At 33.4% G+C, this 19,182-nt stretch overlaps 7 protein-coding genes across 7 annotated transcripts; 5 read left to right on the top strand and 2 right to left on the bottom strand. All coding sequences in view use genetic code 12, as the record gives it.

The window, feature by feature from the left end:
• Positions 1 to 390: 390 nt before the first annotated feature.
• Positions 391 to 1,803, top strand: KGF55_003674 (uncharacterized protein; the record flags this gene model as incomplete). The annotated part of the gene is made up of 1 exon (XM_051758493.1): positions 391 to 1,803. One exon carries the CDS (start codon positions 391 to 393, stop codon positions 1,801 to 1,803), a length of 1,413 nt encoding a protein of 470 aa, XP_051614046.1.
• A 606-nt stretch (positions 1,804 to 2,409) lies between these two features.
• PPZ1 (salt homeostasis regulator) lies at positions 2,410 to 4,257 on the top strand (the record flags this gene model as incomplete). Its single annotated transcript, XM_051758492.1, has 1 exon — positions 2,410 to 4,257. The coding sequence occupies one exon, from the start codon at positions 2,410 to 2,412 to the stop codon at positions 4,255 to 4,257; it is 1,848 nt and encodes a 615-aa protein (XP_051614045.1).
• Positions 4,258 to 4,794: 537 nt separating this feature from the next.
• On the top strand, positions 4,795 to 5,556 carry KGF55_003672 (uncharacterized protein; the record flags this gene model as incomplete). The annotated part of the gene is made up of 1 exon (XM_051758491.1): positions 4,795 to 5,556. The coding sequence occupies one exon, from the start codon at positions 4,795 to 4,797 to the stop codon at positions 5,554 to 5,556; it is 762 nt and encodes a 253-aa protein (XP_051614044.1).
• Positions 5,557 to 6,066: 510 nt separating this feature from the next.
• Positions 6,067 to 7,983, top strand: KGF55_003671 (polynucleotide 5'-hydroxyl-kinase; the record flags this gene model as incomplete). The annotated part of the gene is made up of 1 exon (XM_051758490.1): positions 6,067 to 7,983. The coding sequence occupies one exon, from the start codon at positions 6,067 to 6,069 to the stop codon at positions 7,981 to 7,983; it is 1,917 nt and encodes a 638-aa protein (XP_051614043.1).
• Positions 7,984 to 15,513: 7,530 nt separating this feature from the next.
• KGF55_003670 (transcription initiation factor TFIID subunit 11 family protein) lies at positions 15,514 to 16,308 on the bottom strand (the record flags this gene model as incomplete). Its single annotated transcript, XM_051758489.1, has 1 exon — positions 15,514 to 16,308. The coding sequence occupies one exon, from the start codon at positions 16,306 to 16,308 to the stop codon at positions 15,514 to 15,516; it is 795 nt and encodes a 264-aa protein (XP_051614042.1).
• Positions 16,309 to 16,639: 331 nt separating this feature from the next.
• KGF55_003669 (uncharacterized protein) lies at positions 16,640 to 17,740 on the bottom strand (the record flags this gene model as incomplete). The annotated part of the gene is made up of 1 exon (XM_051758488.1): positions 16,640 to 17,740. One exon carries the CDS (start codon positions 17,738 to 17,740, stop codon positions 16,640 to 16,642), a length of 1,101 nt encoding a protein of 366 aa, XP_051614041.1.
• Positions 17,741 to 18,099: 359 nt separating this feature from the next.
• Positions 18,100 to 18,897, top strand: TRM9 (tRNA (carboxymethyluridine(34)-5-O)-methyltransferase; the record flags this gene model as incomplete). The annotated part of the gene is made up of 1 exon (XM_051758487.1): positions 18,100 to 18,897. The coding sequence occupies one exon, from the start codon at positions 18,100 to 18,102 to the stop codon at positions 18,895 to 18,897; it is 798 nt and encodes a 265-aa protein (XP_051614040.1).
• Between the last annotated feature and the right edge of the window lie 285 nt (positions 18,898 to 19,182).

The raw sequence follows: 19,182 nt of genomic DNA, 5'->3' as shown, positions 1-19,182 counted from the left end.
GATTGATATTGAGTTTGATTTGTAATAGAATCTTAAATTCTGAAAATTTTCGAATTTGATTCACATTTCATCATTACTGTGCTACCACGTTTCAAAACCTAACACAATTATCAAAACTCATGAAATGCATCTTAAAAGATTCAACTCCCAATCCCAATTTGCTTAATGAAAGCCCTCAAAATTTACAAGTATATTGCCTTAAACAAGATATGTTTTTCTGCAAGTTAAGCGTGATAAAATATTTTCTTATAACCCGTATTTAAAAGCCAGCAATCAAAACTAGTTTTTATCAATACTACAGTGTATAGATTTTTTCCTTAAATCTTGAAATCATTCAACTTCTTTATCTTAATTTTTTTTATATTTTCTACAACACTCCGACAAACAACGATGAGTTATTTACCTAGTGGGTCTAATCCAGAAACCAGTTTGTTTACATGTAACACATGTAGCATCAAGTTTGTTAATGCTGACTTACAAAGACAACATATGAAAACTGAATGGCATAGATATAATTTGAAAAGAAGAGTTGCTCAATTACCTTCAATATCATCAGAGTTATTTGCGGAAAAAATTTTAAGCTCAAAATTCAAAAGTGATTTCAAAAGTGAAAATGAAGATGAGTATGGATTTTATATTGCAACTAGAAAGAAGAAGAATAATTCAAGAAAACAAAATTTGCAGATCTCACGAAATAAAACTAATTTTAGAGGTCGTCCAATAGAAAGGATCATGAATGAAGCAAAAGATACTATTGCACAAGAAAGAAGTTTGAGTCCTGCAGGTTCAGTTGCATCCGAGCTTTCACAATTTTCATTGAATGATTCTGAAGGTTATTGTGAGATTGAGCCTATACATACTGGTTCTGAATTAAATTACACAGAGTCATCGGACTTTACTGATTATGATGATTTACAAGATTTTGAGTTGGAGGAAGAGGATACAGTACACGTACCGAAGGAGGAAGACCAAAATGAAGAAACTCAATCATCTCAAATTCCAATAACGACTTGCTTCTTTTGTGAGACTAAGAATTTTGATTCTGAACGAAACATAAGGCATATGTTCAATTATCACGGTCTATACATTCCGGAAAGAACCTTTTTGAGTGACGTTGATGGATTATTGAACCATTTAAGTGCAACAATATCAAACTTCAATTGTTTAGTTTGTGGATTTCAAGGTAAAAATCTAGAGAGTATTAGACAGCATATAAAATCAAAAGGACACTGCAAAATACCATATGAAAGTAAAGATGAAAAGCTAGAGTTTGCTAAATTCTATGATTTTACAACCGAGAATGAAGGGAAAGATGCAAGTAGGAAACTGAAAAGATCAACAAAACAGTCAAAGCAGGTTGCCTTCATAGAGGACCCAAGTGAACCAGTTTCCTCTAGTGAACTGTTGGTGGACGAAGAAGAAAGATTTGAGGACGAGCTGAGTATAGATGAGCAGTCAACGTCAAATGACGAGAGAGAATTAAACACTAATTACTCTTTAGTATACATAGACTCGTCTGGGGTTGAGTTGACGACCCCGATTGGCTCAAGAATTGGACATAGGTCAATGCATAGGTATTATCGTCAAAACATAGCTTTACCTGGGGTTGATCAAGACGGTAAAAAAACTCAAGCTTTAGTTGATAGAAGGTTTTCACCTGGCTTGACGGTAAGAGAAATATCCAAACAACAAAAAGAATCTCAAAAGCTAGAAAATAAAATTAAAAGTGATCATGTCAGAAAAATGAAACCTAAAAAGATCAATTACCAAAGACATTTTAGAGATGAAATTTTGGGTACTTGAGAAATATGGTTGTGTGTTTTTTTTGTTGATCGTTCATATCTACATGCTTTTTTTCGTCATGTATAGCTCAAGAAGAATAAATATTCAATCAATTTAGTATCTCAATCTGACGATGTATTTTCTCTACATATTCTTTGCTTTGTTCTTCCATGTAATTATTCAAAATAAAACGGGACATCTTATCTAAAATTGGTAGCTACTTGTTGCGAAATTAAAGAGAGAAGAATCCAAAAAGCAAAGGTCGGAATGATAAGTTTATAGAAAATAATTAAATATTTCATCTAGCATTCAAGTTCAATTCAATCACTAACACAACTTCGCAGATTAATATCAAACAAAAATCTCAAATTTAGCTGACATACATTAATTCTATCGTTCAAATTATTTGATTTTGATTTTGATTGTGATTGATCCAAAGGCACATTAATCAACACATCTACTTTCAACAAATTCGGAACAATTTACTTGAAGTGTTCTTCCATCAAGTCCATATATCAAAGTTTATAACTTAGAAGAATACCATAATATAGATTTTATAGGATTGGTGTTGTACCGATAACTTCCAGATATTTTTACTGTAACATCGAGAACAATCAAACAATCATTATGGGTAATAATTCATCTAAACCCGGCACCAAAAATTACGGTGGAGCTCCATTGCAACGTACAGATACATCTACATCTGCGAAATCCTCAAGATCTTTAAGGAGTAAATTATCTTTAAATAGTATGAATAACAATAACATCACCAATAATGAATATAACTCGAACAACAATTCAAATGATCATAATCAAAATCACCAGAGTGAAGGCAAAAACTCAGCTACGTCTACTTCTAGACCCAACAATGAAGAAAATGCTTCAAAAGTTTCTGAGTTAAGCAACAATGAACCAATTTCAAATTCAATAGCTCAGAAAAACCTCTCGGCCGAAACTAACCCCGAGATACCGTCATTTTCGAGAAACAATAGCTCGTCTAATATATACTCAACTTCATTCAGCGACAATAGTAATTTACCACCTTCGATGATGCAAGTCCAACCAAAAGAGCCAATTCTTATCAGAAGAAATACAAATGAAACTCTTAATACATCCATAAGTGTCTCCGGATTAGAATCGCCAAGTATGAATTCACCATTATCAACCTCAGCAAATAACTCGAATGGAAACAGCATATCAAGAACTTCAACCAATCACTCCATACCGTCTATAAATCATCATTTATCTCCACAACCCACAAATTTGTCTTCAGACATAGACCCAACGGCTAATGATGATGAGACAAATAATTCAAAACAATATTTACTGGCCCCAAAGTCACCAAACATATCTATTAATAACAATGATGATACTAAAAGTATTCAAAGTAGTAGGCAGTCACTGGCTGCTGATTTGACAGAACTTTCAAAGACGACTTCAACTGTCAATAATCATCTTCACAAACAGTCAACAACTTCTTCCTCTTTAGGTGGAGGTAGTAATACCATAGATATAGAGGATTTAATTCAAAGGCTACTAGACGCGGGTTATAGCGGTAAAAGAACCAAAAATGTTTGTTTAAAGAACACTGAGATTCAATTAATATGCTCTACGGCTAGAGAAATTTTCTTATCACAACCATCCTTATTGGAATTATCACCCCCAGTTAAAGTTGTAGGAGATGTTCATGGACAATATGGTGACTTAATTCGAATTTTTACGAAATGTGGATTCCCACCGCAGACTAACTATTTATTTCTTGGAGATTATGTTGACAGGGGTAAGCAAAGTTTGGAAACTATATTATTATTACTATGTTATAAAATCAAATATCCAGAGAATTTTTTTCTTTTAAGAGGAAATCATGAATGTGCAAATGTAACGCGAGTATATGGATTTTATGATGAATGCAAAAGAAGATGTAATATCAAAACTTGGAAGTTATTTATAGATACATTTAATACCTTACCTATAGCAGCAATAGTGGCGGGTAAAATATTTTGTGTTCACGGCGGATTATCACCAGTTTTAAATTCCATGGACGAGATACGAAATATTGTAAGGCCGACTGATGTTCCGGATTTCGGACTACTTAATGATTTACTATGGTCAGATCCAGCTGATACTATAAATGAATGGGAAGATAATGAAAGGGGTGTATCTTATGTTTTTTCAAAAGTTGCCATAAACAAATTTTTAAGTAAATTTGGGTTTGATCTAGTTTGTAGAGCTCATATGGTTGTTGAAGATGGATATGAATTTTTCAATGATAGAACATTGGTAACTGTTTTTTCAGCGCCAAATTATTGTGGTGAATTCGATAATTGGGGAGCAGTGATGAGTGTTTCTGAAGAATTATTATGTTCTTTTGAATTATTAGACCCATTAGATAGTGTTGCATTAAAACAAGTCATGAAAAAGGGGAAACAAGAAAGAAAAACGGCTCAAACTTTACAAAGGATTCAATCAAGATGATGGGCAAAAACTCAAGATTTAGAACCAGCATAATACAACAACTGGACCAAAATATATTTTCCTTGAATTTAATTTCACTTTGTATATTAAATATAGTTTAGTGTATTCCAATACAATTCATAACGACTAAGCATGTAGATAGTCGATCTTGTAGTTATTTCCCATTCCAGAACTAGGGCCAAGGTATAACGACAATATTTCATTGAAAATGTACAATACTTTGCAAAATTTTAGACAACCTGAAAACTCAAATCATTTATTACTTTGAGTTCTCTATCGCAATTATCCATTATTAGCTGACTCGTCAGTCATAATCACCCTTTATCACATTCTATACGTTGTAACCTATTTACCAGAATAATTTTGGTCAAACAATTTTCAGTGCTGCATATAGTCAAGAACATTTGATTTAAATTTTACTTTATCAATTAGCTCAGTCAAATCTTTCCCCATTCTGACGTGAACTTTATATCAAGGAGATTGTTCTATATTAGAATGTATAAGGAGTAGATTCCATTGATTTGGTTGAACATATTGATGCAATCTAATAGGAATAATACCAATGGCCCTCTCGGTTTTAAGAATGGTACTCCTTTCAATCTCACCGGTGACAACAATCAATACTTATTAAGGACCGAGAATTTGGAGCCTCTAGTCAGCTTAACCAATCAATTAAGTGCTGAAATTAAAAAAAACCATGAGAAATTATCAGAAGTATGTCACGAACTGGACTTTGCTTTTCATCAATTTCCGAAGGATCTATTTTACCACAGAACAATTCAGGTAGAGGGTGCCAATGTTAAAAAAGAGGTGGCTGATCCTCTTATTTCCCAATTGTTGGATCAAAAATATAATCTCAATGGGTCTTCGGAGTCAGAAGAGCATCTGAATATTGAAGAAGAAGTAGAAGAGGAGGAAGACCTTGCAAAAAATGAAGATATTTTACTCAATCAGATCAAATCAATAGATTGCCTTTTAAACGCAAAAACTAAGAAGAATAAAGAGTTGTACAACATATTAAAGGATTATGAAACTGCTATATTTACGGAATTAATGCCAGCTTTGTTGAATCATTTTAAACAGGAGCTGAAGGATGACCACAAATCAGAATTAGGAATTGAAGGTACGGAAATTACGACAAACCATCTGGGTTCTTTTCTGTCCTTTGACAACGATTTGGAAGCGATTTTTGAAAATAAAGTCAAGTATCAGACTGACGTCTATAAATCATACTTGAAAAGGATCGAAAATTCCAGTGAAGTATATGAAAAATTGAAACGAATTATCGACCAAATGTGATCCACAGAACCTAAAATTTACTCATTTCAGAGATTCAGCTTCTATTTGAAATCAAACCATCTTAATCTTTTTGAACATGTTTTACAACTTCCGAAGGTTGTCGAAAACATGTAGAGAATTATATGAATTCCCTGTAAAGACACTATTTTTTTGACTTAATGGAACCTTCTATCACATTAAAAGAAGGAACTCTGTAGCACCATCAATTTGGTAATAAATAAATGCATGTAATGAATCTTCCTTCTGACTGCGTATTTCGTATTGAAATTGCGCAGAAATTGTACTAAATCATCTCGATGGCTTAATATATACCACCAAATTTTTTTAAATAAACGTAAAAGCTTTCGAAGTTTTCAACTTTAAAAAGTATCAATCTAGACGAAGTTGAGCCAGATACGAATTGGATCTTCATATGATTTAATCAACACCTCAGGGCCTTTACATGAACTCATTATCCGACAGTTATCAATACATCAGAAGAATCAAAAGAGAATAAATCGGTCAGTTTGAATGAGTGCATATGCTGCTCTTAAATCTGGTGAAGCTTTAACACATCTTACCTCATCATCAGAAGAGACAGCAGGCAGTAATGAAGATTTAGATGATGAGATTTTAAAATATACGAAGGGGTCAGATGATGAAAAGGAGGATAATGTTGAAGACAATGAGAATGGACTGGAAAATACAGATGATACTAATTCAAATGAAAATTGGAATTTTAAGATGAATGATACTAAGCAAAAATACTCAAACCCGGATCAGACTGGAGTGAAGTTATACCAACATCAGAATTTAGTTCTCAATTCAAATTTTTCACCCAGTATCGATAACCTTTCTTTCCATACCGACTATGTGTACGTAACATTATGTGAGGCGGAGCACATACTTATCAATGGCCAGTTTAAGATGGAAGTTCTCGAGGGTTCTGTTTTGCTCAATAATTGTTTTACTTTGAATTCGAAACTGAATAAAATTTATCAATTTCAATCATCCCAAACACAAGCTATTCCAATGATATCGTATCTAACAACGGAATTAGATGACAAGAAGAACATTTCAATAGTTAAAATAACGAATTTTGAAAATGGTCTTGAAAAACTAAATAGAATTTATCCCTTTGCATCGACAGCTCAAAATGAGCAGAAAAGTGTGTTCGAAAAGTATACATTTGAATTAGTTTTGCATGAAAATGACAATCAATTTAACGGTCTTTATATTCCCGAGCTGTGGTCTGACAATTTCAAATTTATTGCCTCCTCTGCACCAAGTAGTGTTATGGTAATTGGTAACAAAAATACGGGGAAATCTACTTATTCAAAGGTTTTGATGGACTATTTACTCGTTCACAAAAGAAAATCGGTGGTATTGATTGATATAGATCCTGGACAGTCTGAACAATCATCTCCTTATTGCATGTCATTAACAAATCATACGACCGCCAGCTTCATTGAGCAAGACATCGATCAAAATAAAGTTGAATATTACTATGGATTTTCTAGCCCTATGGATTCACCTTCTAGATTTTTGAATATTGTGCAGAGATTGTACAATCATTATCTAATGCATTTTCTGAAAACTGGCACGATGGTGATAGTAAATACACCTGGTTGGGTCAAGGGGTGTGGAAAAGAATTACTTTTGAAAGTTTCGAATATAATTTGCCCATCAAACCTAATTCTTTTGACAAATAATTTATCTACTGAGTACGAGGAAAATCAAAATATTTTGTGTGGATTAAGATTTGAAAGGTTGAATTTGGTAAACGGGATTTTTTCAAACCAAATAGTATCCGCAAGTGAAATACGGTGCATTCACAAATTGATGTATTTCCATAAAGTTTCTGGTCATGAGTACGACTTCACGTCGCGTATTTTAGATTTCTCCCCAACTAAATTGAGTTATTGTACAAAAGAAAATGAGGTTGGAATAAATGCATTGTCAATTTTGAATTATGAATTAAAATTTAATGGAGATCTAACGACTACAAGATTCCTTATTGAGTCAATGATTTGGAGTATACATATCATTGAGGCAAAAAAAATTAAAATACCCCATATTATCCAATCAGGTGGTTTACCAATGCTCTTGAGTGCGGAACACGCCAATTCGATAATCAATGAAGAAGAATCTAAGTTTTTAGGGCTACTGATAGTTCACAGTTTGAATAATAAAGACCAGTATCTAAATATTTATGCTCCGCCTAATGTCACAGCCAAACTTCAGAAGTATTTGAACTCGGATTTTAAAATATTATTCATTCGTGGAGAGGGAAATTTGCCTTCACCTGAGGTATTGCATCCGAATTTTTTACACGAGAACTCTTCAGCGACGAAAAAATATGTACCATATTTAAGCTTTAAGGTGAAACCCAAAGTTGGAGGTATTTGGAAAGTTAGGAGAAACATTATTAGAAAAAGTCAGAGATGAGAATTTGGTTCGATAATGCAACGTGTCCTCGCTAACACTTTCTTGCTGAATAATGCATGCTTGTCTCCAGTTGAGACCGTGAGTTAGCATCACGGACGGTTCACCATGGTCTTATTTGCTTTGAATTAGAGGATATTCTTGCCTATTTTAGATAATTTATGACTAATAAACGACGAGCAAACTTAAAATTTGTAGTTAACAGCTTGAGCTAGTTCATAAGACAAGGGTTATTAAAGTACGTTGATATGGGCATCATGTCTTGGAAACCAAAAAAAAGTGCACTTTAAATACCAAGATTTAAAGTGGTCCTTATCATTCGCATTAAGTGTTCAAAGATTTTGATTAAGTGATACGGAATACCTGACTGATCTTATCTATTTTTTTAGATCGATCTCAGTCACAATCATTTGAAAAGATAAAGTCGACTTTTGTGACTTCGGTGCAACTAATTCTAGCTCTACATTCACTGAACATGATGCTTATTAACATCATCTCAAAAGGAATCTTTCAATGCTAGGATGTTAAATTGTTGAAATTTAGTAGTAAACATTCGTTTGTTCTTCATGTGTGTTCCGATAATGAGTCTGGGGATGATATTATTAGTCAAGATACCTTGTTCTTGCTCTAGTTACGACATTCTTGCTCTGACTTGGATGAGTTAAGACGTTTACTTGTTGTCTATGAGAAAATAAGTGATAAATTTGTGAGCATTTGGATTTTGATCAATGTACATATTGAATTTTTTACCTCTTTATATGAAATTTTGCAGCCAAATTCTTCGAATCAGATTTTTTACCTCTTTATATGAAATTTTGCAGCCAAATTTTTCGAATTAAATTAAAATCATTTTTGAACTAATTAATATGGACTACTTCTATGCTAGTATTATCATATTTGATAGAACCTCTCATAGAGGTTAGTCAAAGTGGGCAAAACTAAATGTTTGCCTCAAGTAATTTTCTGTCGGAGGCTTTGTCTAAGAATTTTCTATTTCAGAGAATCTAGCGATGTTATACTCCCGAAACTGGAACTTCACATAACAATATCACGAAAGTGCGAGTCAAATCCGTCACGAGATGGATGAAAATATTATTCTTGTGTAGAGCTTGGAGGAAATATTTGGAGTTGAAGATGATGATGAAGTTTGTCTTGAAAAATTCATGAAAAAGTGGTTTAGCCGTAGATTATTTCTAAGCGCCTGCTAGCTAAAATTAAGTTGCACAAAATTATACATGAGCTCTTGGTAGCAAAAAATAAGTTGCACAAAACTATTTATGATCGTCTGCTCTAATTAATAATAGTGAAAAAACTACCTTTAATTTGTTCAATAAATCCACATTACTCATACCAATACCATATGAAAACGTTTGAGCAATAAGACACAGCTGTTTTTACTATGTTTTATGAGACAAAGAAAATCTTGTTTTGCTTAACTATGAGCGCCTGCTAGCTGAAATTAAGTTGCACAAAATTAATCATGAGCTCCTGCTAGCAGAAAACAAGTTGCACAAAAATATTTATGATCGTCTGTTTGAATTAATATTAGTAAAACTTCCTTAAATTTGTTCAATGAATCTCATTACTCATACCCATTTAGAAATTTCACCACAGCTTCAAATAAATTCAACTATATTGTCAATTATCAAAAAAGATATTGAGGAGACGAATGCCGTTTTTGAACAGGTTTTGAAGTAGTTGCTTTAGGCACTGCTGAAGCAGAACACCAAGACTTACAGCTACCAAAAAATTGCTATGGCTGACAGGTAACATTTAAAGAATACGAAATCAATGTCATCAAAAGGTTATGCATTATAACAATAGTCTGCTTTAAAGATGCGTAAATCGAACTATTCATGATTGGACAAAACACGTATCATTTTGCACGAAGGTCACTCTGATGTAATGTATGAACTAGAAATTTTCCAACTGAATCAATGAAATGGAAGCAAATTTAATAACGAAGTGCTCACTCTAGCAATTCATAATAACCTTTTTATATTGAGTTATAATATGTCATAATCATCGTTATATGGCTATACAGACCGATGAATACGGGAAGCTGCTCAACTGGCGATATACTGCCGTTAACATATGAATTGAAAAATATTTCTCCCTTCATATCGTGTTTAAGGGTAGCATTGGTCTTCTCAATACCTACTTTGAAATTTGGCTGTATCCTAACTGATTTCAAACAAAGCTTTGTAACTTAGAAGATTTATAGATTGGTTGATATACATAAGTATATGGAAATATGAACGATACAAAAAGTGTGAGATATTTTTCGAATTCACAGTTTGTAACACGAAAGCTAACTGGTTTAACATATCGTTCATACTTTTATACACTTTTATGGATTGGCCAGTCAATATAAATTATAGATCCTAAGTTTCCATAATTCCAACTAAATTCAATTATAATTATTAAAAAAGATACCGAATAGAATAATGCCTTCCTTGAACAGATGCTGCTGTTTCGTCCCAACCAAATGCAGTGGTGCGTGAAACTGCCGGAAGTATTATTCTCGAAATGCATTTATTATCATTTTATGTCACATTTTACAAGGGAGTTTTGAGCAAATGTGTTATAATCACGGTGTGTGTGAAAATTCCGTTTATCACCAAAATGATGATATAGAATTCAGTCTCTTATTCTCAAAATTCTCGGATAAACTTATTATAGTTTCACTCGTACGTAACTCTTCACATACAATTTCAAAAGTTAAGACCAATTGGGCTGGTAAAAACATTCTCATTCAAAAGTACTTCTTTCTGCTACATATAAATTTGACCTCACAGATCTGATACTAGACAGCTCGCGGCAAAAGCATTTTGATTAACAATGAGAGATAGAAGTCAAAAAATGGGAAAGTTGAGCATTAGCAAACTTGATTCATACCACTTCATCATTGAAGTCTAAGTCGAAGCGAAATAAACTATGATACAAATTTTTGCGGTACGGACGTTTAAGACGCAGCATAACAAAGTAATTCTTGCGGTACGGATGTTTACTACATAGCATAACAAAATTTGCATTTTGGCATATCAAAAAAAAACTTCAGCATATCAAAATTCAAAATACAGCATATCAAAATCAAGAAGAAGCATACCAAGATCTTAGCAATTTCAAAATCGAAATAAAGTATAAGAAAACACAAGAGGTATGTCAACAATACGGATGAAACCTTCCGCCACAATGCAAGTGCAACATAGAAATTGTTGTGTATCAAACGAGGTTATGTATCTCTTAAAAACAAAAGCACCACGCTATTAAATTGCTTTAAGAAACACGACTAAACTACTTATTATCAGCACAACATGATAGCCTAACGCGAAGATTACAAAAAGCCATAACTTTGACACCACAAATAATTCATAAGGAAGAAAGATAAGCCAACCTAATGCAAACTATCAAATGTGCGTATATAAACACAGCTTTTTGTAGAAAATCAAAGAAGCAACACCTTCTACACATCAATTGTAATCCTAGGTGCCTCTGAAAACTGACAAACCGTATTAAAAAATAAACAATATATTTATTGATACTTTAATACTGGACACATACAAAGAAGTAAAGAACAACCTACTGCTATGCGAGAAATGACCAGCCTAATCAATCCAATTATTATACTTATGAATTTCGACTCAAATTTCCCAATATCGTCTCATTCGTAAAGGTTTGTTCATACAATTATTTTTAGAAATTATTAGAAAAAAAAAACAAATTGAGAGACATCTAGATAAATTGAAAAAAATCATGAGCACACAAGTTCCTTATTAATGCCTGATTAACCAAACTACTTATCATTCTGTTCCTATTGCCTGAATGGTAAGTTTTGCATAGTAACTGATCTCTATAAGCAATATTCTGAAAATCAACCATATCAATTTTCAGATCAATTACTCAGAATGAGTAAATACAATGTCTGAAACTGAGTTATATTTTTTCATGATAATAGAAGTATTATTAGAATTTATAACCATGTTGACGTCTTCGTGGTGTTATAATCCTCTAGTGTTATAGTCCTCTGCAATAGATCTAAACGTTTGCAACAATCAAACATAAGCATAATAATGAGAACGTATATCATTTGTCATCATTTTTTTTTTGAATGTAGACAAAATGATTGATCTAGAATTCCAGTAAATAGCGTTACTTCTACTAAGATTGCATGTTTCGAATATAAACAAAATATGATTAATGTTGTTAATAGTTTGCAATTCTTCTACATTGCTTCAGAACGAAGAGTCTCATTTTTCGTAGCTATCATTCGATTATCCTAACCTGAATGAGTAACGTGAGGTTTATATTCGTTCGTATTTATTTCAAACAGGCATGAACAAATAATAAACTTTATTAGGCGGGCTTAAATGCGAGAAGTGTACTCTTGGGCTTAATTTCAAGCTTTTTTTCTGGTGATACTCGGCTTGTGGGCTTTATTCCTTATTTGACAAAGCTACTGGAGTATTTATTATCATTTTAGGCTATATAGTCGATACTTGTATTTAACTATATAAGTAACAACTTTAGTTCTATTTAGGCTAAGATTCGAATTTTCTAGGCTAGAATTTATGCGAACTAAAGCTTAATACTGCTTTTCTCATGTTGATGCTTGCTTAATCAGTTGGAATCAAAGTACGAAAAATTTGGCGAAATTATGGGCGGCAAGTTTATCGATGCAAGTTGAGAAAAAGGATTATGTATTTGGTTAAAACTATGGAAAAACACCAATCCTATATTGTTGTCTTTAATCCGCTTTCAGTATGTTATATACTATATTGAGTTTATTTAGTACCGCCAGTATTTTGTTGAACTTCCGCTTGAGGTATGCCAAGCATGTATTCTGCCGAAGCTATGTATTTGGAGTTTTTTATCTTGTGTTTATTTATGCTATATTAGGTTATGGTTTGGAATCTTTAGATCTTGGTATGCTTCTTCTAGATTTCGATATGCTGTACTTTTTATTTTGGTATGCTGAAGCTAATTTTTTTGATATGCCAAAATGAGAATTTTGTTATGCTATGTAATAAATATCCGTACCGCAAGAATTACTTTGTTATGCTGCGTCTTAAACATCCGTACCGCAAAAATTTGTATCATAGTTCATTTCGCTTCGACTTAGACTTCAATGATGAAGTGGTATGAATCAAGTTTGCTAATGCTCAACTTTCCCATTTTTTGACTTCTATCCCTCATTGTTAGTCAAAATGGCTTATTGCCGGAAGTATTAGATTTGTGAAGTCAATTTTATGTGTAGCAGAAGGAAGTACTTCTGCATGAGAATGTTCTGCCTTTGACAGTTCCATTACGTGTTTTTCTCATACTTGTTATCCGTTGGTTCCAGGCGTAGTATAGTGTCTCCGATAACTAGTGGAGTTTATGTTCACCAGTTCGTTGGAAATTAGAGTAATTGATTTGGATTTATCGCTTATATAGGTCTTGTTTGGTTTACATCATCTTGATCTTTTCTTTTTCATAGTATGAGTGCTTAACACCTCAATTTTGGTCTCCCACATATGTCTTAGAACGTTTTGCAGGTTTTGTTATGTTTATACTCGTTCTTACTACTGCTATTCGTTTGTTATTGGGTTAGTCCAGTTAGTTGTCTTATGGTGTGTTGGTCTTCAGCACTTCTCAAAAGCAAGTGTTCAAAAAATCATGTACTGCTCGTAGTATTGGCGAAAATGGGATCAGATCAACTTATATTTTGAGCTTCTAGCGCCGAGGAAATTAAGTTTTATGTATTTGGTCTAGCATTATAGCGGTTCTGAAGTATGGAAAACTTTGATAACATTTCATATCTAATTTTAATTATGAAGTTACAGAGCGGTATTCATTGGTCTTCTTATCCCCAATGAAGAACTGACCATCAAAGATGCTGCTGCACAAAGTATGAATAGAGTTATTTGGTATGCTGAATGTTCATACAATTTCACATCAATTGCCTAATTTATCTCATCCGTTTCCTCAGAATTTATCACCTCTATCTTTACAACATCTAGCTGGCACAAGATATTATTTCAATAGGAAAAGCGTGATAAAACTCATACTGTATTGCAAAAATGCTGGTCAATTTAGGAGACAACAACATAGTTGAAGGAAACAACCGTCAACCTAATTTGCTTCAAAGTTTTACCTTGCTGTAAGTAAGCCAAATCCTGAATTTGCCCCTATCTAAACTCAAATACAAGTATTAACTTCGCTTCTGATCCCAGTTGCTCTAATATTAAAACTTCATGGTTAAATTTTGCTGGTCTTGTTGAATCCGAACTCATTTTCGTTTTACTTGGATATTGTGGCTATTAGCCATATCAGTAGTAGCAATGGAAAAAGCTAGTACACTTAAAATGTATCTATTGGTCAGGAGTTAGTCGGCAAAATGATCACATTGGCATTACTACCGATAGTCCACCAATAATCTGACGTCAAAATTGGGTCAGTTTGGCAAAACCTGCAACTTTTGATCATAGAGCAATATAAATATCAGCTGTGGTATTGAAAGCAGACTCATTTTCAGTAAGATCTGGGCGTAACCTGAGAAGTGTATTTGATAGACCCGTTACAGCAAAATTCGAATTTGGACTTCAAGCAGTAAATAATTATTTGTGGTAATTGAAGCTGAAGTAGTTTATTTGATTTGCTTTGTTGTAAGGCCAATTACTTGGAGTGTCACTCTTTCTACGTTCGATGTAGAATTTATCTTCGATTACCAAGTGCGGACAAGGGATATGAAGATTTAGTTGCAATGGAAGAGTCCCTCACAAGCTCTGCTTAGCCTGTCTCATGTTTTCCATGGGAGTAACTTAGTAATATGCAATATAAAGTTTTTTGCTTTCCTTAAAACAAGACTCTAAAGTATTAGAAGTAGAAATACTTTAATATTATCACCTCACTACAAAAAAGTAACTCAGGATATTCAGACAACAGTAATATGGCTTGTCTTATTACATGTGAGTAGATGAATTTATAGACTATATACAGCAGGATATATTAATAAAATGAGTCGATGGTTTTCTTAATTTTTTCTAAACTAATATATTAATTGGTAGTCTAACTTTGCCATCATCAGGTAGAACCTAAGTTTAGCTCTCACAAACTCCAATTGTTTGAAGCAGCTTTTAAATTAATTCCCACTTTCTTGGTTGGAATGTGATTCAGGTGAAAACATCTATCGCACGTCGTTTTAAAAAATGATCACACCACTTGATAAATTCATAGTGTACAAGTCCGTGTATTCAGCCAAGCATAATAGCTGTTAAATTCTCAAAGCTGGCTTCGTGTGAAGGCCGACTTTTGCGTTTAAAATATCAGACTAAAAATGAGCGAAAGTTGATGATTGCAGCAAAGCAATAGTAACCATTTTTGGTGAAATACATGAGTAAAAAAATATTCCATTTGACCAACATTCCGAAAAAAATCGTTTTTTGACAACTCGAGATTGTGCGTTTGTCTGAAGTCCGCTACTTTTCGTGTCTAAAACTTCAAACTTCACATAAGTGCTCCTGATGATAGCATCATATCAACTTCATAATTTTATTTTAAGAACCCGCTACTTTCTGCCTCGTATAGTCTCCAAGCTTCTCTTACATGACTTGGTTGTAAAGGTTGCTTTCGATCTCCTGCGAAGTTTAAAGGCACTTGTTTGGTATCTGCCTTCCCGGTCTTTAAATAATTTGACTTTTGTAACTTCTTATTTTCTATATCCATCAAAAGTTTACCTTTATTATCCCTTTCTTGAATTTCAAAAGACTTTGTAATTAATTCTCCCATGAACAGTTTTGCTACACCTGCAACGACTGTTGTAATTACTTGAGGAGCTGAGTGACCAATAATCGCGTTACATAATTTTTTGACCCCTGGTTTGTTTATAGTCAGTCGTCTATAAGCTTCGAATCTCTCCATTTGGGTATTGGTGAAATTGGATATAAGAAGCCTTTTTTGGTCCTCCTCTGATAAAGTTTTGTCAAAATCAACGGTTTTCAATTCTCTATACCGTGAGATTAATGATGAATCAGTAATTAATTTCAATTCCTCAGGGCTCAATGATATGTCATCGTCCTTAATTTCGTTTTCATTATGTCGCTGTATTTCGTTTTCAAGTTCTAGACTTTCGTTGATAGTGTCATTTTGATGTTTAAAATCTTCCCGATGTTTTTCTAACTGACTGAAAAAAACCCTCCATATCAACTCTTCATCTTCTTCGTCCAAGCTCACGTCAGAATTCTCATCCAGGGACTCCTCGTCATGTTCGTTTAAGTATGTCGATGACGATGATGCAATATTTTCTGTGTTTGATTCTAAATTTGTAGAGTCACTTTCACTTACCATTCCTGTTTATTGAAATTTTGTATTGTGTTGAGAACTGTATATGAAGTGACTGTTTCACGGTTTTTTTTCTTCACCTATTTTTGGCAGTTGTACGGTATGGCTCTTACCTGTTATTGAAGGAAATATTTGTTGTACTAATTTTGAATATTCTCTATCAAAAATTCTGTTCTGATAGAACTCTTTTTTTACATCTAGGATGCAAATAGATCAACAACAAATTACAAAATCTGTACAATACAAGCACCAATCGAGGATCTACTGTGAAGGCACAAAGATAAAAAGAGCCATTTATTTTCAGAGTTGTCGTTTGGTTGGATGGTGTAAAAAGTTTTTAAGTAATGCTATATAACAAACTTTTACATCTTCTCAAATGCTCCTCTAACGCAAGAGTCCTACGATCTTGCTTGATCGAATCAAGGATCAGTTTCAAGTTCTTGGTAAGCTCTTCTTTTTGGGCAAGCTCAACATCCTGGTTCTCCATCTGGTTAATTTTCCTCTCAATTTGGTACACTGCATCTCTAATCTTCCATCTCAAACAAGCATAATATCTAATAACGAAATTGTTATTTGGTCTCGATGGAAGACCGACTTGTTTTTCGACTATGGAGAACAATTTATGAATTGTCATTTCGAAATCATTATTCTCGTTGATTTTGAGAACCTTGCTCATTTTATTTGGAAACGTTATTATAATCTTATCCTCGGTGGCAGCTTCATCAAAGTCATCATATTCCATACCCGCCAAACTCAGATTCGATCGATCAAGATCATATATCATATTGGTAATGGGGCCAATCAGCTTTGAAAACTCGTTAATGATGTTCATCACATTGTATATTATAGGTGGATCTTGCTCGTTATTATTTGATTCGAAAGATGGACCTATGAATTTAAGCTTAAAATATAGTTCATTTTTAACTTTGTCCTCACCCAATTTTCTACTCAATAATTCAATATCGCCGTGAACAAAATGATGTAAAACAGTTTGCGTAATCAAAAAGGGCAAGTCGTTTGAATGGATAGAATCTAATGAGTAAAAAACAACGGCTTTTAATGCGTCTGATGAAACACCGAGAGAATTATCACGACTTAATATTAAATCCAATTGATATTCAGTTTCATTTTCTTTGCAGTCTTTGTTGATACAATCAACTAGATAGATCTTTAAGCTCAGTCTGCTTTCATAGCTATTAATCATTTGATTCAATTCATTGTCGATCTGGATCTGAGTAGACTCAATCAAATCTGGTAATGTGAAATATTCATTATTATAGTGTACCGATATTGGTATTTCGAATTTCAAATCACTGTGAAAAAACACTGGCAACTTATCTTTCAGCGAGGTGTTCTCCGGGTATACACCTAATTGTTTACTTGTTGACGGCGGGTATAGATAAGGCAAAGTCATCCAAGGTAGTAACATAGCTATCATTCCTATGATATGAAAAAAGTGAATTGGTCCAACTTTACACTCCATCTCTTTCATTTTAAGGCATCTCTCTATTCCCTTGAACCTCTTCAAATCAATTGGGTTTTCTCCATCTGTGAAAGTAATATTTCGATTGTCTTAAATGTATCAGATAGTAGCGAGTGATCGATAATGATAATGAGTTCAATTCGAGAACAAAGAATTTTTAAGTTTTGAGCGCATCGGGTATTTCCTAGTTACTTAAAACGATGAGAAGACTACATTATTAAAACAAGATAGTGACTGATCAGAAATAATTCATTTTCATTTACATTATACGTATCAGTCTGTCAAAGCAAGAGCAGTTACTCACATTTGGAAGAATGTCTGCTTTACCTTCTTTGACTATAGAGAAAGATTTGCAGCCATCGCTTCAAGAAGAAGTCTATGTACATGATGTTTACAACGCAATAGCACCTCATTTTTCACAAACAAGATACAAACCATGGCCAATAGTGGAGTCGTTTTTGAAAAGTAGACCCAAGTACTCAATTGGTATAGATGTTGGTTGTGGGAATGGGAAATATTTGAATGTATCAGAAGATCTTTTTATAATAGGAACTGATAGGTCACTGGGTTTAATACATTGTGGGCAAGAAATATCCAAGAACAAATATAATTTGAGTATTGCGGATGGTCTATCGTTGCCTCATCCAAATAACACATTTGATTTTGCAATATCTATAGCAGTAATACATCATTTTGCGAATGAAAATCGAAGAATCGAAGCTATACAGCATATACTATCAAAATTGAGGCAAAATGGACAATGCCTAATTTACTGTTGGGCTTTAGAACAAGAGAGCTCCAGGCGTGGATATAAAGAAGGAGATGAACAAGATATATTAATACCATGGGTGTTGCAGAAAAAGCAGAAGAAGAAAGCAAGGAACTCTAAGAATAAAACTTCCAAAACTAACAATCATGAAAAAAACTCACCTGATACAATACTTGACGATATCGAACCACAACCGGAAGAAGAAGTTGAGACAAAATACAGATACTATCATTTGTATAAAAAGGGGGAACTTGCCCAAAACGCATTGGCAACAAAATCGTGTAAAATTATAGAAGAAGGTTATGAAAAGGACAATTGGTGGGTGATTCTAGAGAAAATATAATGATGTAAAGAGGTACTTATTATATACAAATCTTGATACTGATGAAAAATAAGTTCTGAGGATTGAAAATTCCTCTTCTTTCTCTCATTGTCTCTTGATGTTTAACCCTACGTGATATTATATTCCTTTAGGGCAAGGACGAAACCGAGATTCTCTGCAATTTTAACTTTACTTTGGCTGTAATGTTTTCTTTAACAATTGCTGCAAAAGAAAAATAAATACAATATTCGAACCGCTAAAAATCAAAATTCTGAAACTATCACTTAAATATCAAACCGTCAAAAA

Source organism: Candida pseudojiufengensis (genome assembly GCF_024610245.1).
Source record: "Candida pseudojiufengensis strain CBS 10847 chromosome Unknown scaffold1, whole genome shotgun sequence".
Lineage (NCBI taxonomy): Eukaryota > Fungi > Ascomycota > Pichiomycetes > Serinales > Debaryomycetaceae > Lodderomyces > Lodderomyces pseudojiufengensis.
Note: the sequence above shows the minus strand (reverse complement) of the source record. Positions and strands in the feature narration are given on the sequence as shown.